General features: G+C 53.3%; 1 protein-coding gene across 1 annotated transcript in view; it reads left to right on the top strand.

Moving 5' to 3' along the window:
• Positions 1 to 16,822, top strand: part of zfhx3b (zinc finger homeobox 3b) — a 126,172-nt gene that overhangs the window by 4,344 nt on the left and 105,006 nt on the right. Inside the window, 2 exon segments of the mRNA XM_062548557.1 lie at positions 7,449 to 10,770; positions 14,999 to 15,495. Of these exon segments, the coding sequence (XP_062404541.1) occupies positions 7,485 to 10,770; positions 14,999 to 15,495 (3,783 nt within the window). The 5' untranslated portion in view covers positions 7,449 to 7,484.

The raw sequence follows: 16,822 nt of genomic DNA on the forward strand, positions 1-16,822 counted from the left end.
GTCATTAATGAGGGATATTTTGTAACAAAAAAAAAAGAAGGAAAAGAAATGTCTTCTATTGTCCCCAGGAGCCCCACTGAGTGGTATGATTGTTAAGGACTGAGGAGAGGAGAGGAGAGGAGAGGAGAGGAGAGGAGAGGAGAGGGGAGAGGAGAGGAGAGGAGAGAGGAGAGTTCCTCGATAGAGCCCTTTTTGCATGTGGAGTGATTGGCTGGCGTACCCGGGTTGTCCATCAATAGTGATCCAAAACTATTGCACTCATGGCACAAACAGGAAATAAGAGCACGCCTCACCTGAGTGTCTTAGAGACTCTGGGCTTCTAGCTGTAAGTAGATCGGATAGTGCTGGGCATCTCTGTAGACACACCGATAAACACCCTTAAACACTTACTCGAGACACACACTTGCTTTAGACACACACACACACACACACACACACACACACACACCAAGATGCGAGGCGCACTCTCTCTGGCCTGCCTTCTCCCTGCTGTGTTCTGGCGCACGCTGTGCACACTCTGTGCCTGGGGGTGAATGGAGGGTTTTTTTGCGCAGTGGTACAAGCAGGATCGCCCATCTTTGATTATACATCAATACCTTTATCCCTGGGATAATTTATGCATTTACTGAACACAAAGCTTTATCTAAACGAACCACTGGGGACGGTGCCGAGGATTCAGCCCGTATGCGTTTCCAGTAGGGCCTAATGAAAAAAGAAAGAGGAAAGATTGCTCGCGGCGGCCATAACTACAACTTTACTTTTTTTTTTTTCTTCTTCTTTTTTTTTAAAAGAGACTCGTTTTCTTTATTTCATTTTAACCTCATTCTGTGCCGATATAGCTGAATGCTTAAAAGATTCTCAACACCAAGGTCACATTGGCAGGGGGGGAAAAAAAGACTATTTTTTAGTGTGCGAGATGTTAAAAGGAAAAGTGGCTTTGGGCAAATGGAATTGCTTAACAAAAACAACAGTGAGAAGTGAATGTCTAACAGTATGCATTTTTAATCAGAATGTATTAAGAGTGGTTTGTGTGCCTGTGTGTGTGCGCATGTTGTGCATGTCTCTGCGTGAGTGTGTTACTGTGTGTTTGTGTATGTGTGAGTGTGTTAATATTACTGTGTGTGTGTGTGTGTGTGTGTGTGTGTGTGTCTGTCTCCCCACTGTTCTCGTCGGCGGTGCGGTGCGGTGCGGTTTGACTGAGCTGATGCGCGGCGGCTCAGCTCATTTGTACTCCCGGTCTGCCATGCCGGCACGCCGCCCCCCCATCCCCCATGCTGGCTGCTAATTGGCAGGAGACTCGGTGCTTCCTGCTGCGTGCTCGCCGCTTCCACCGCGCCTCACAACCCCGCCAGCGCAGAGCCGCGCCGTACCGCGCCGCGCAACACGCCGTGCCAGCCAGCCAGCTCTGCCTTTTTTTTGCCAGCTTTCTCCCAGAACCGAGTAATTAACCCACAGCTAATTAACTACTTCTAATTACACCCGGGCGCAGTTTCCATTGCACTCTCCAAAAGTGAGAAGACACTCTGTCGACTCGACGCAGCCCTCTGTTCAGAACCAGTCTGCATCCTGATTGGCCATGTTACATATATCGCTTTGTGTGTGTGTGTGTGTGTGTGTGTGTGTGTGTGTGTGTGTGTGTGTGTGTGTGTGTGTGTGTGTGTGTCAGAGCGAGAGGGGGGTGGGTTTCTGGCTTGTATGAGAGAAAATACGTTGTCTTTTGTTTTCCAGCATTGATTAGATGTACAGATCCTCTGATATTGCCCAAGAGCAACAATCGTGATCAAGATTCTATCTCTGATCCGAGAGCAGTGTGTGTGTGTGTGTGGGGGGGGGGGGTGCTATTGATACCTCAAATCAATTAGTCTGTGTTTTCCAAGGCAGCAAAAAATAAGCTTTAGATGCCCTCTCAGATATATGGTCACCTAGGAGTAGCTACATGTTATGACTACTAAGCAGCTCATAGAGTTACATGTAGATAAACTCAAACAAAAAGTCCTCTTGTGAGAAATACAGTCTGCACTCCATACAACAGGAAATCTCTGAAGTCTGACAGGGACCAGGGGGATTGTGGGAATTGTAGTCAAGTGCCTGCCTTATCATAAGAGGCCTGTAGAGAGCTGGAGGTGCAGTGGCAGTGAGGTGACAGCAGCCGCATGTCTGGGATGGCTGTGCTATCTCTTCCCTAATGTACTCCTGGCCTCGCTACACTGATCCCCCCTCCAAACACACACACACACACACACACACACACACACACACACACACACACACACACACACACCGTGCTTTCCCACTCTCCGTTCTCCTCGGCCTCAGTCTCGTCACTGCCGCTTCTATTTCGGTGCGGCAGACTGATAGCTGGAGCTGAAGATCATTGATTTTACGGGAAGCCGTGTTTACAGCCCGAGTGCCATCGACCTGAGGTGACTCTCTGCCTCCTGAAGTCGGAACAGTAGTGGAGAACGTCCCTGTGTCTGCATTAAACACTTAGAGAGAGGAGGGGTGGGGGTGGAGGTGGGGGTTTGAGGAGGTGGAAAGTGGCCCGAGAACTGGAGGGCAGAGGGAGCGGGAGTTTTTACGTTTCCTCAGTCTATCATAAAGCCAACTTCGAGAGGTGTTTTATTCCTTTTTCCCCCTTCTCTCTCTCTACCTCTCTCTCTCTCTATCTCTCTCTCTCTCTTACCACCCTGTGAGACACAGTGGAATGACTGTGCCTTTGTGCTGCATTATGAAGGCCTTATCGACATCACCTGGCATCACAAAAGCCCTGCTTTCATTAGTTGCCTCACCACAGAGACCTTCAAATGTTTAATTTAATTTCACTTATTTTTTTATATTATATCTCTCTTCATCTTCAGTTTTTTTTCTCACCTCGTACGAGAGCGAAAGGTATCTCGCGGTAGTCAGCGGTCATTAGATGGCGTAGTTTGCGGCCTCTCAGCAGTAGCACATGACAGGGCTGGACCGGGCGGCCGGAGACAGCGGGTGGTCCTGTAGGGAGATGGGAGGAAGGGCCGCGCGCAGGCTGGATGAGCCGGCCTCATTACAGCAATGTGAGGGCCCGGCCCGCAACACATGACACGTTAGCATCAGAGAACCAGGGATTAGTGCAAGCACAGGGCCTTGTCGGGCATTAAACCGGACTTAAGGTAAAAGGGAAGAGCCGTCTCCATACATACATATTTGTGTCCGTGTGTGTGTGTGTGTGTGTGTGTGTGTGTGTGATTAATTGGGCCAAGCTGTGGAGGTGAAGTCTCCTCGCTCAGCCCGAGGAGTACAATGCTCGCTCCATCAATGAACACGTCCCCTGTGCAACATCAAAGGCCCTCCCTGCTTTATCAATAGGAACCCTTCCTTCCCACATCTTCCTGTAACTTGCTTAGCATTTACGCCATTGATTTTTCAATAAGCGCCCTAACCCTGCGGTGGCCGGGTGTGTGATGGCTGGCTACCCCCCCCCCCACACACAAACACACCCACCACCACCCTACCCCTCAGTGCTGGTGAGCGGCAGGCAATTCAGCCTCAGACCAGTGGGAGGTGGTGCTGAGAGCCACTCCTGTTTCCCCCTCCTCATAACCCCCAGTCTGACCCCCACCCACACCGCTTCCCAAGCCCAGCCACTGGAGGAGAGAAAAGGGGGTTCCCCTCCAGGAAAGCCCTCCTCCCACCCCCACACTCGCCCCCTCCATCCCCCCCCAAAAAAATGGGAGTATTATGATTATTATTGTGTGTGTGTGTGTGTGTGTGTGTGTGTGGTTGGGAGGGGGGTTGTCGGGGTCAGGGCCACGCCCTGTGGGAGCTCTCAGCTGGGGCCGGCCGGGAGAGTTAATTCCCCCGGAGACAGGCGGGAGAGCCGGGGGGGCCTTGGAGGGCCTCAGGAGGCCTGAGCTCCAGGCAGGTGATTGTGCATGCTTATAATCAGATGGGTCCTTAGCCTTTAATTCCCCCTCTCGCTCGGCCGGTAAATCCCACCTAATGAAAGGCCCCATAAATAAAAACTTATCTCATTTTCCATCCCTTCCAAATGACAACCAGACCCACTCGCCCTGACAGGGTTCATTAGCAACAGGGCTCTTTTTTTAATAGGCAAAACCTTATCTGCTTTTATCAAAGATGAGGGCTCGTCGAGTAGGAACGGGTATGTTTTTCGATTCCACTAATGTATGTTGGAGACGACAGTAGTGAGCATTTTGTGTGAATAAGGAAGACTATAAAAGTGTGTCAAAGCGGTATCTGGTCCAAGGCTTGTCTCTCCAGCCCAGTGGAGGCACAGCTTTCTTTGAAAGCTCACTAGAAATACAGGCCATGCCATGAACTCACAGGGAAAGAAGATTTGCAGCTGCCCTAGTTTCACATTCACAGTTTTTTACCCCTTTATTTTTTTCTGTTCTGATTAAGGCTGGAATAGGAGATAGGACTCCATTTTTGTCTTTCTCAAAACCCATCTGTAGTGATTCTTATTTTGATGATTGGTTTTAGTACAGGACCTCCTCCACACTACTTGTTATTCTTCGTCCCAGCATTCCTCCTCAGCCCCCTCCTCCTCCACCTCGTCCACCTCCTCCACCACCCCACATCCAGCCAGGCGATGGTATGAAGCGTAGAGAATAGCACGTTCAGCTCTGCCAACCAAGAGTGGCCATGATTTGCACAGTGGCCCTCCCCTCCTCATGATGCCCAAAGCGATGGCCAAGCCCCGGTATCGCCACTGCTCACCATTCACGCTCTTGATTTCCTGGCCATTAGTACAGTGACTGCACCAACTACTGTGTGCACACGCAATGCCCCCACACATACATACACACACACACACACACACACACACACACACACACACACACACACACACACACATAAACACACACACCCCTTTGCTGTCCAGTCTGGCCCGGTCTGCGTCTCTGTGTCTGTGTCCGGTCCCGTGAGTGCCCCGGAGAGATTCAAGCCCTCTTTTCCTGCTTTAAACAGGTGTCGCTTTGCAGGCCGGCAGACCATCAACCGACAAACAGTATTATATCAGGCTCCCCCATCTGCGACTCAGAGACTCCAGACAATCCTATTGCACATCAGTGACCACAGCGCTTTATTAAATTAGTCCATCTAGATTTTAAAGGGCAATCCTGTTTTCTGTAAGCAGTGGACACACAGCAAGCTCCTCCGTGACAATGCTGGGGCCGTTCCTGATTGCTTAACTGCGTGTTTAGCAAAAACATTCATTATGGCAGGTGGGTGCGGAGACGATTGAACCGTATGGACGTGTCGGCAGGGAGTTAAGGACTGAGCGCCATAGACCGGTTTAATGCGGACTTAGAGATCTCAAGCTGGGCAGAGCGAGGCGGTGGAGGCTGGAAGGTGGAGCAGATTGAGCTGATTAGAGACTCAGGGCTCCGTTTGTGTTTATCCTTCACTTTTTATTCGCTAAACCAAGGCAGACGCGACTCCGCTCTCCTGGCCTACTGTTACACTCTCAGGGCTGGTGTTTGTGTACAGTCAAAACAAAGCAGGGCAACTGAACTGACACAAAATGGCTGTCACCTGCTCTGCATGTAGCAGCGGGTGGGATAGCCATAAAATATATTCAGAGCATTTTATTGTGGGCAACTTTATAGACAATCACATATAACAGACCATTTAAATAATTGTATTCTTCCATTATAATTAAAGCGAGACATTTAATATGTTTAATGGATTTATTGTTAACATTTGTGTAGAGAGGAAATACACTCTCTCTTGCCACCACCATAGAATGAACATAAAATGGTGAGGTTGCAAACGGCAAAGATGTAAATGTATGTAAATATGTAGAAAAGGGGGGTGTGTGTGGGGGGGGGGGTAGCATTGTTTGAATGCAACTCCGGTCACTGAGGTTGATGGGGACACGGGCGAGCCAGGGGGGCGGGGACTTAAATTTTCATCAGACATTCATGAAGAGGGAGACAGACATTATCAATCTCCCCAGTCGAGCCCTCTGCCGTTAATATGTTCCAGGGCTGGAATAGTAAAGGGAGGGGTGGGGTGGGTGGGACGGAGGGGGGGGAGGGGGGGGGGGAGAGAGCCACTGTGTCTGATGGCCACTGTAATTTGCATCCCTAAGTAAATAAGTAAATAAATCAAGTTGGAGGCAGAGAATGTGCTAATCAGGCAAGACACGGCGGTTAGCGCGCTGCCGGGAAACTTTGCTCATGTAATATTCAGCACAGCGAGGTGAAAGGGCACGCCAGAGTTATTGGTTTCAGCCCGGTCGCCCCCTTTAATCAATGCCGCCTGCATCCCTTTAATAAAATTATTAGCTCAGCAGTATCTCCGCGCTATCATTTTTATCTCCGCGCTGCTCCAAATTGCGGCCTGCGCCCGGCTCGCTCTGGTGCTGGGAGCGGCGTTGGCCGGCCCCCGGAACAGTCCGGCTCCCATTTATTATTCCAGAGCCGGAGCGCTGCTGGTGTGTTTGAAACCAGGCTGAGCGTGGAGCTTATTGGATGCCAGAGCTAAACACAGCTGCATTTCCAGTCCCAGCCCAGCTGGTGTATTTTGGGCTGCAGATTTATGACCTTTTTTTACCCCCCCACCCCCCTTCTCATAGTTCCTCACCTACCCCCCACCCCCCTACCCCTAGCTTTTATGTTTTGTATATACCCAGGCACACAAATAATTACGAGAGAAATGTGTTCCGTCAACGCAAGGGTATTGGACAAGGTCATTTACCCCAGCTGTACTCTGTGTGGGCTTTTTGAATTGGAGATGTTCTGAGAGCACTCTCACCATTTCAATGTGCACGCACACACACACACACACACACACACACACACACACACACACACACACACACACACCCAGGCATCTCATGAAGTTTGAGTACGCACTGTACTGTATATATCCTCCGCCACTCGCTAGCGTTGCTGCTCTGGGTGTCTAATTAACTCGCTGCGAATCTTTTTCACCCATTATGTCTCTTCTTGGTGTCCCCGACTGAAGATTAATTAGAGGATATATATGATTTGGAACATGTAAGATGGGGGGTGTTGTTTGGGGAAGGTGAAGATGAAAGATGGTAACTTGCTGATGTGACAGGAAGAGGCCTCTTAGATGGCTTATTAGTGCTAGTCGGGGCTTTTGTGTTTAAGTACCTAATCTAACCTAATGAGCACTCTGTCATTTCCTGCATTAGATCTCATGCTTTTGTCTCCCGTCCCAGTGTGCTGTGCATCAAATGTGCTCTCTCCCGCTCCTCCCGCTCCGTCGCTGCTCACAGTTCAGTCGCCCGGATGCTTTTAATCTCTCTCCATACGTGATGAAATAGCGACAAGACTAATGTGAAAGCTCACATCGCGTCTTTTTACTCGGTGTGCCAGAAATGTCATATAGTCGCGCGTGTTTTGTCGCCCAGGTTGCTAACCCTGTCTCTCTCTCTCTCTCTCTCTCTCTCTCTGGTTTGTGTCGATGTGCAGGCCTGGATGCGATGAACGCCTCATGTAGGCATCAGCATGGAAAGCTGTGAGTCTCCCGTGGTTTCTGGGACAGACGATGGGCTCGGTTCCTCCACCACCTCCCAACAGCAGCAGCAGCAGCAGCAGCAGCAACAGCAGCAACAACAACAACAACAACAACAACAACAACCACCACCACCACCACCACCACCACCACAACAGCACCCCACCCAACCCTGGAACGATCTGTCTAGCTCCTCCCAGGTGCCCCCCAGCAGCAGCAGCCAGCCCCCTTCCCTGGAGCCCCTGTCTCTCTCCGCCCCGTACCCCAACCAGCACCCGACCCCCAGCGCGCCTCGAGAAGGCGTGAGAGAGCCGCAGCAGCAGCAGCAGCAGACACTGACCGCAGCCCCGGCCGGTGGCGACAGCTCCGCGTCCGGCCAGCAGCGGCTGGAGGAGGACGAGCGGGAGGGCGGGAGTTGCGAGGAGGAAGACGAGGAGGACCTGGAGGACCTGGACGAGATGGAGATCGACAGCTGCTTCCCGAGCCTGCAGCCCTTCCCCGGGATGAGCATCGCGCCCGGCGGCGGAGGCGGCATGCCCACGCTCCTGCGCCAGCAGCCCGGCCGACGGAGGGGCGCCACGGCGGCGGCCGAGAGCGCCAGCGAGGAAGGAGAGGAGGACGAGGAGGAGGAGAGCAGCGATGTGGAGAACCTGGCCGGCGAGATCGTCTACCAGCCCGACGGCTCGGCCTACATCGTGGAGAGCCTCAGCCAGCTGATCCAAAGCGACGGGGGCATGCCGCCCGGCCTGCTGCCCACAAACTCTCTCCCCAGCGCGGGGAACCCGGGCGAGCCGGCCGGGACCTCGTCCTCGGTGTACCCCCAGATCATCAACACGTTCCACATAGCCTCGTCGTTCGGAAAGTGGTTCGGCTCTGACCAAGGTTACCCCAGTACCTCAACCCTGGCGGGACTCAGTCCTGTCCTGCACAGTTTCCGCGTCTTCGATGTGCGGCACAAAAGCAACAAGGATTACCTAAACAGCGACGGGTCTGCCAAGAAGTCCTGCGTATCCAAAGATGTACCAAACAACGTGGATTTCTCCAAATTCGACGGGCTGGCCCTCTACGGCAAGGGGAAGCCCATCCTCATGTGTTTCCTGTGCAAGCTGTCCTTCGGCTACGCACGCTCCTTCGCCACCCACGCCGTCCACGACCACCGCATGACGCTGAGCGAGGACGAGCGCCGCATCCTCGGCCACAAACACGCCTCGGCCATCATCCAGGGCATCGGCAAGGACAAAGAGCCCCTCATCAGCTTCCTGGAACCAAAAAACAAGAGCTCGCCCGCACCGCCGCCCTCCCTGGGGCCCATGAACGCCGGCCAGAGCTTCTACGGCACGTTCAGCGGGGTCCACCTGGAGTCCGGCGGAAGCAGCGGGGGGAGTGAGGTCCACCTCGGCAAAGACTCCGAGTCCAGCCTCCAGCAGCAGCAGCAAGCCCTCCTCGGCATGGGGGTGCTCGGACGCCCCAAAACCCCTTCCCTCACCTCGACCCCAGGCCCTGCCAAAGACTCCGTTGCCCTGCCCAAGACGCAGGGGGGGAGAACAGAGGGGCCTGCCGGGAAAGAGGGGACTTACAGAGGGGACGACGGGGAAGGGGAGGTCCGCGCGAGCAAGGCTCACCTCCCAGGCGAGGAGGCGGGCTCGGAAGAGGACGAACTGTTACTAGAGGAAGAGAAAGACGAGGGGGACGACGAGGGCACCTCTCGGGCCTGCGTCGGCGGCGGTAGCAGCAGCAGTGACGGCGTCAGTGGCAGCGGCAGTGGCGGGCAAGCGGGGGAACCGGCTGTCTCAAACCAAAGCATTTCCAAATCTCCTTTATTAATGCCTAGTAGCGCTTTCCAGCCTCCCAGCTGCCCCACCGCGTCCAGCCCCACGCTCAGCAGCAAGGCGCCGCCCGCCTCCTCTTCGGACGCCTCGGCCACCACCACCGACGGCGAGGGGAGGCTCCCGGAGCTCCCTCTGAGCTTTAACTGCCAGGGCTCGGCCATGTCGGCCACTTCCGCCGGCCGAGGAGGGAGCGAGGAGGACGGTCCGGCCGCGTGCTCGTCGTCCGCGGGCACCTCCTCGCCCCTGGCGTCCAGCGCAGCAGCAGCGGGCGCCTCCTCCGGCTCTGCCAGCGCGGCGGCGGAGGAAAGTGCCAATCGAGATAGTGCCACAGCTCCAGAACCAAACGAGTGCCCGGCCGACGGGGAGGAGGACGGCAACGGAGGCGGCCTGCTGCACCACCACCACCTGCACCACCACCACCACCACCTGCACGCCTCGGCCCTCGGCCACGGCCACATGCACCCGCACGACCTGCTGGGCCTCGGCGAGTGCTCGCAGAACCACGCCGGCGGCGGAGGAGGGATCGGCGGCGGAGGGAACGGAGGCAGCGGCGTGGAGTGCCCCAAGTGCGACACGGTCCTGGGCTCCTCGCGCTCCCTGGGCGGTCACATGACCATGATGCACTCGCGCAACTCCTGCAAGACGCTCAAGTGCCCCAAGTGCAACTGGCACTACAAGTACCAGCAGACGCTGGAGGCCCACATGAAGGAGAAGCACCCGGACTCGGGCGGCAACTGCTCCTTCTGCACCAGCGGGCAGAGCCACCCGCGCCTGGCGCGGGGCGAGAGCTACACCTGCGGCTACAAGCCCTTCCGCTGCGAGGTGTGCAACTACTCCACCACCACCAAGGGCAACCTGAGCATCCACATGCAGTCCGACAAGCACCTGAACAACATGCAGTCGCTGCAGAACGGAGGCTCCATCAACACCTCCGGCGAGCCCGTGTTCGCTCACGCCCCCGGTGGAGGGGTGGTGCAGGTGCCGTCGGTGTCCCAGGCCAGTCCGCACCACGCCGCGCCACACCAACACCAACACCAACACCAACACCAACACCCGCACCACCACCACCCGGCGCCCTCTAGCGCCCACATGGCGGCGGGCTCCTGCGGCACGCCCTCGCCCACCAAGCCCAAGAGCAAGCCCACGTGGCGCTGCGAGGTGTGCGACTACGAGACCAACGTGGCGCGCAACCTGCGCATCCACATGACCAGCGAGAAGCACATGCACAACATGATGCTGCTGCAGCAGAACGTCACGCAGATGCAGCACGGGCGCCTGGGCCTGGGCGCCATGGCGTCGCCCTCCGAGGCCGAGCTCTACAAGTACTACCTGGCCCAGAACATGAGCCTGCCGCCGGGCCTCACCATGGACCCCACCGGGCCCGACGCCCAGTTCCTGCTCGGAGGCTTCCACCTGGACCCCAACATGGCCGCCCTGGCCCCAGCGCTAGGTCAGTTAAGTGAAGGCAGGTTTTTTCCCCCCAAAAACCGCTGCCTCTTGGCTCCGTACACACACACACACACACACACACACACTGCATGTGGGTTATCAAAGAGAAAGTTGTGTTGCAGTTCACTGCAAGTTCACGTGGGTGGGATAGCTTACGCGGCTGCCAGCTGTTTATTTTTAAACAGAAACCACAGTGTTAGAGCTAGTCAAAGTACACTGATGGATGGGCCTGGCTTGGAAACGAAACAACACTCATTTTAAAATCTTTGCTCCAACTATATTCAGTTCAACTAGTGTAGCAAATAAGCGTTGAGACCTTTTCCGTTACTTTCTCATCCATCTGGCACAAAAGAAAGCTAAAGAATATAGGCATCCTCTCCAAATCTCCGAGGGGCGACTGCACGACCCTCTCTCCCTCCCGCCGACTTTCTCCTCTCTCTTGTCTCTTTAATGTCTGCACTTCACCTTAAGATACTCCCTCCCCTGAACGCGGCTGTGGTTTCCTCTGTCACCGGCGATAGTGTGAGAGTTTGGCAAAGAGCAAAGCTGCAAAGCTGTACGGAGGATGTGAAGAGCTGGAGGACAAAAGGGAAAACTCAGAGAGAGAAAGTCAGAAATGAGCATTAGTGTTTCAAACAACTGACTTGAGTTACAGCCTTGATCCTGCTCCCCACATTGCTTTCACACACACTTTAGCCTGAATGCTAGAGCCCTTGTTTTACAAGGCATCTGCGTTTTTTTTTCTCTCTTTCTCTTTCTCTCTCTCTCCCCCAACTGTTTTTGTTCGACTAGCTAAATCGATCTTCCGCACGGACAGAAAAAGAGAAGAAAGAGAGAGAAAGAGAGCGAAAGAGTGTAGCGTTCCTGAAAGGCTGTCATGTCATCCTAACTCAGCGCGGCAGAAAGCACACTTCACTACACAAAGCTGGCCAAGTCAGGGCTGTTGTGTAAGTCTGTGTGCGCAGGTTGACTCTTTTAAAAGAGGGCCGTTAAATGGGAGCACATACATTAGATTGATGAGAAGAGGGCTTTACTGCATTCAAGTGTGCATGGAGTGGATACTATTTCTCTGCCCGCCCTTGACTCCTACACACCACGTGCTCTCTCTTTCTCTCTTACACACACACACACACTCACTCTCTCACACACACACACTCGTTCTCTCTCTCTCTCACACACACACCAGCGTGAACAAATGCTCAGATCCGTGAACAGATACACTCAGAGGCACATTCCTCCGCAACACTCGAGCCGTAGTTTGGTTTACGCGTCCACTGTGTGTCACTCTATCTGGGTCAGCCCGGCTGGGGAAATTCCCCCCTTTTTCGGATACCTTTGTTTTTCCCCCAGCGCTCACAAAAGCCTGTGTGAGCAGGCAGAGAGCGGCGAGCAGGGAGCAGGCCCTGTCTGGGGGGGGTGGGTTGGGGGGGAGATCCGCACGGTCCTGTCCTTCAGGCTCCCAAAGGCACATCAGTGTTTTCATGTCATTATCCGCAAACTGCCGTCGTACTCCATGACCGGAGTTCCCTCCTTTTTCCTCTCTCTCTCTCTCCCTGTAGGAACAGGCGAAGTTTGTAATTGCGGCTATAAATTTTATCTCGTTCAAAAAAAAAAAAAAAAAGGCGGGTGGAAAAAGCCGAGCTGGGGGTAATTCAGCAGTGTGGCTGACGGTTTGGTGTGCCAGCTACAACCCCACAGTTTGCACAGACTTGTTTCTGACTGTCGCCAGTTCAAAGACGTGAACAAGAATTGATTGCCGTGACTAATTCACTTTTTCCCCCCCTTCTTTATCCTGTTCTTGCCATCTGGTTCATTTTCCTGTGAGGGAATGTTTAATAAGCATGTTACAGGGAGCCAATGACGGGGCATTAGTCTGAACTCCCAAACGGCTGTGGTGTCACACACACACACACACATACACACACAAACACTTGACACGCACGCACAGGAAATCTCTCTGTCAGACACTGAGGTCACACACACACATATGCTGGACAAACAGTGTGTTGCTGTTCATTGCTCCTCTTTTACTGTTGAACCTGCTCTGTGTTAAAAGAGAGAGAGCGGGAGAGAGAGAGAAAGAGAGAGAGGAGGGCAGAGAGGATGAGGTGATCAATTCATGATCTCACTCTTATTGTAATGCTCACTGGAACAGGAACAGAGAGAGAGAGAGAGAGAGAGAGAGAGAGAGAGAGAGAGAGAGGCTTTATCCTGTTCTGATACACCATTTTGGGCAATGCTTAGAAAGCTGTAAAGACCTTTAAAGGAAGCCAGTATTACATAATATGTAATGAAATATTGAACTTCGACATGCCTCTTCTGCTATAAACAGAGGCTCTTTCTCCGATAGCACCCATTCGCTTCAACATTGAGCGAGACAAAAAAAAAAATCACCCATCCTACAACAGAGCGTATTTACTATACAGCCCATATGTGCTTAAGGCATGTTAAGAGTATAGGCCCAGACTCAAAAACATCTGCACTCAACCATATAGATTACGGAGGAGAAGGCAAACAGCTGTGCTCGTCAATAAGCCCACAGAGACGGAGAGCGTGAGAGCCTCTTATAGGAGACGGAGACAGAAAATGAGCAGTGAGAAAGATGGAAGATAAGGAAGAGGGGAAAGAGAGAGAGAGAGAGAGAGAGAGAGAGAGAGAGAGAGAGAGAGAGCGAGGGGTGAGAGAGAGACATAGAGAGAGAGAGAGAGAGAGAGAGAGAGAGAGAGAGAGAGAGAGGGGTTGGGAGTGGGTGTTGGAGGTAGATCTGTGACTGATTTCAGGGGGCTTCTCAGAGGTCTCCCTCTCCCCGCTAGGAAGACTCAGGTAATGGAGAGAAGTCCGAGTGCAGGCTGCATACTGCAGCAATAAATACAGGCGAGCTGCTGGAATTAATTTAGTGTGAAGCCAGCCAGGGTCAGCTGGTGTGCAGGCTGGGCACTGATAGATTAAAGATCAGTGAGCAAAGGCAAAAACTCCCAGGCTTCTCCTGCTGCCTTTTTTCTTCCCCTCCTCTCTTTTCTTTTTCCTCCCCTCCACTCCTCTCTCCTTCCCCACCCCTCTCTCCTCTGTGACGACACACACACTACACACCACTCTGTCATAGGATCGTTCAGAGTTTGTTCTCCTGTTGTTCTCTTTTTTCCCCATTGTCGTCTCCCTCCACCTCTCCAAAACGTGTGAGCGACACAGACCAGGATTAATCTCGAGGGGGAGTGAGGTGAGGTGGGGGGTTGGGTGGTGGGGATTGAGGGTGTGTGAGAGGGTCCGTATCGATTTAGCGACGATCTTGAGTGAAAGCGGCACAGGAATCCAAATACCGAGGTGAAGTTCATTCGGGTTTTTTTTTTTCGTCGTCTTCGTGCGTGCGAGAGAGTGTTATAATTTGGCGAACGAGGGCGCTGGATTTGATTTACAGTAATGTGTGCTCGGGACCCCTTTACCTCTCCTGTAATGATAGAATAACTTTCTTTCTCTGCGGAGCTCACGGCCTCTGGAGTTGATTTAGTGCCGGCCTGTGAAAGTGCGGCAGTCCAAACAGTGCGTACGTGTAAATCCATACCCCTGGCCCGACAAGGCTCCGCTCCCCGCAAGAGTGTCCGGGCTCTCCCTCTGCTCTCCGCTCGAAAGGAGGGAAGGATAATCTTGATTTAATAAAATTAGGAACATAAATACACACATGCACATTATACACGGAGGGGTGTTGGTACTGGAAAGCAAATCCAGTTTGACGGCGCAGACAAACACCGCTCTTTGTTAAAAGGTTAACCATACACCTTTGAGCATTCCCCGAGTGTTTTCAGACTGCAGACGAGAGCCCTTTGAGACTAAACTCTCCACCAAGAACTCTGGCCATCCAAAAACATCAAATAACATACAGGCACACTGCATTAATAATACGGCTGTTACGTCTGTGCTGGCACTGGGAACTGAAACATTACATTACATAGAGATGGGAAACAGAATGACATAAAAAACTAATGCATATCATGTTTTGTGTGTGTGTCTTTGTGTGTGTGTGTTTTTTTCAATCGGTATGTGTGTGTGTGTGTGTCTGTGTGTGTGTGTGTGTGTGTGTGTGTGTGTGCGTGTGCGTGTGCGTGTGCGTGTGCGTGTGCGTGTGCGTGTGCGTGTGCGTGTGCGTGTGTGTGTGTGTGTGTGTGTGTGTGTGTGTGTCTGTGTGTCTATGTGTGTGTGTGTGTGTGTGTGTGTGTGTGCGTGCGCGCGCGCAGTAGGCGGAGACCTCCCGATGGACATGCGCCTGGGCGGCGGTCAGCTGGTGTCGGAGGAGCTGATGACGCTGGGCGAGAGCCTGTCGCAGACCAGCGACCCGTCGCTCAAGCTCTTCCAGTGCGCCGTGTGCAACCGCTTCACCACCGACAACCTGGACGTGCTGGGCCTCCACATGGGCGCCGAGCGCAGCCTGCCCGAGGAGGAGTGGCGCGCCGTGCTGGGCGACCAGCACCAGTGCAAGCTGTGCCACTACACCACGCAGCTCAAGGCCAACTTCCAGCTGCACTGCAAGACCGACAAGCACGTGCAGAAGTACCAGCTGGTGGCGCACATCAAGGAGGGCGGCAAGGGCAACGAGTGGCGCCTCAAGTGCGTCGCCATCGGCAACCCCGTGCACCTCAAGTGCAACGCCTGCGACTACTACACCAACAGCCTGGAGAAGCTGCGCATGCACACCGTCAACTCGCGCCACGAGGCCAGCCTGAAGCTCTACAAGGTAAGGAAACCAACGCACAACCAACACACAACCAGCACACAACCAACGCACAACCAACACACAAGCAACGCACAACCAACGCACAACCAACACACAACCAACACACAACGCTGCTGTTCCTCAACCTCCGCCTTGACCTCTCCTCCACCTCCTTTAGTGGTTCTCTCCACTCTCTCTCCTTTGTTTCTCTCTCTATCCTCCACTTCTATCTTTTCATCGGACTTCTCAGCCTCTACTCTACTCTTTCCCCCCCTCCACCCCCCCTTTCCTGAGCTCTCCCCCCTACTTCTTCCACTCTCTCTACCTTTCACACACTTTAAAGTCTTCCTGTTCCCCTTTGCGCTCCTTCACGCGCTATCCTGGGCATCTGCACAGTGCTGTCTCACACTTGGAAGTGCACACTTGAATGGAGTGGCCCAGACAGCGCTCCATTATGCGCCAGCCAAACAACCAGTCATCACGTCCTAAAACAGCACACAAATCACACACACTGCAGCCTATCACTAGCCCTCTCCTCCTCCTCCTCCTCCTCCTCCTCCACCTCCTCCTCCTCCTCCTCCTCCTCCTCTTTCTTTAGCATTCATTTTTCTTTTTAAAAACACACACCTCTTTTTCAAAGAGGCACTCTCGATTTAAAATAGCACGCGCTATGTATATCCGTGCAGTATATTGACATACAACAAAACATTTCCTGTAATGTCTGCATACCAAGCATCCGCCCGATGCACACACAAGCACACGCAAACCGACGCTACGCACACGCACAGACACACACACACACACACACACACACACACAAACACACATACACTCAAGCTCATGCTCATTTCAGATTCCCTCCTCATCCATATGCTCCACCTACAGCCCTGAATGATGGCTTTATTGCATAACCCCGTAACACACACACACACACACACGCACGTGTAGCCCAGGGAGAAGCTGGTAGGCAGGTAGGGCATGTGGAGGATGAGGCGGGGTGAGTGGGGGCTAAAGGCTGGCGCGGCCGGCTGGCGGAAGGATAAAGGAGTGTGAAGAGACAGAGGGTTTGGTGCTAATACTCCTCTGAGCGGCGCGGGCAGAATCGCTCTTGACAGCCGTATTGATTTTCGCCGGACTTGGAGCTTCACCTTCTCCCCTAATCATTCCATAATAGCCAATGGATGAACACTCTCCCAACAAATGGCCATAAATCGTGCAGGCCTGATTCCACTTAGGCACCTATCCTGTGTGTCGGAGGCCTCGGTGAGCGCTGTGTTTAACCCAAACTGGCATCGCTGCACACTGGGACATTCACTCTCCCTCACTCTCTCTCTCTCTCTCTCGTTCA

Source organism: Sardina pilchardus, chromosome 11, assembly GCF_963854185.1.
Source record: "Sardina pilchardus chromosome 11, fSarPil1.1, whole genome shotgun sequence".
Taxonomy (NCBI): Eukaryota; Metazoa; Chordata; class Actinopteri; order Clupeiformes; family Clupeidae; genus Sardina; species Sardina pilchardus.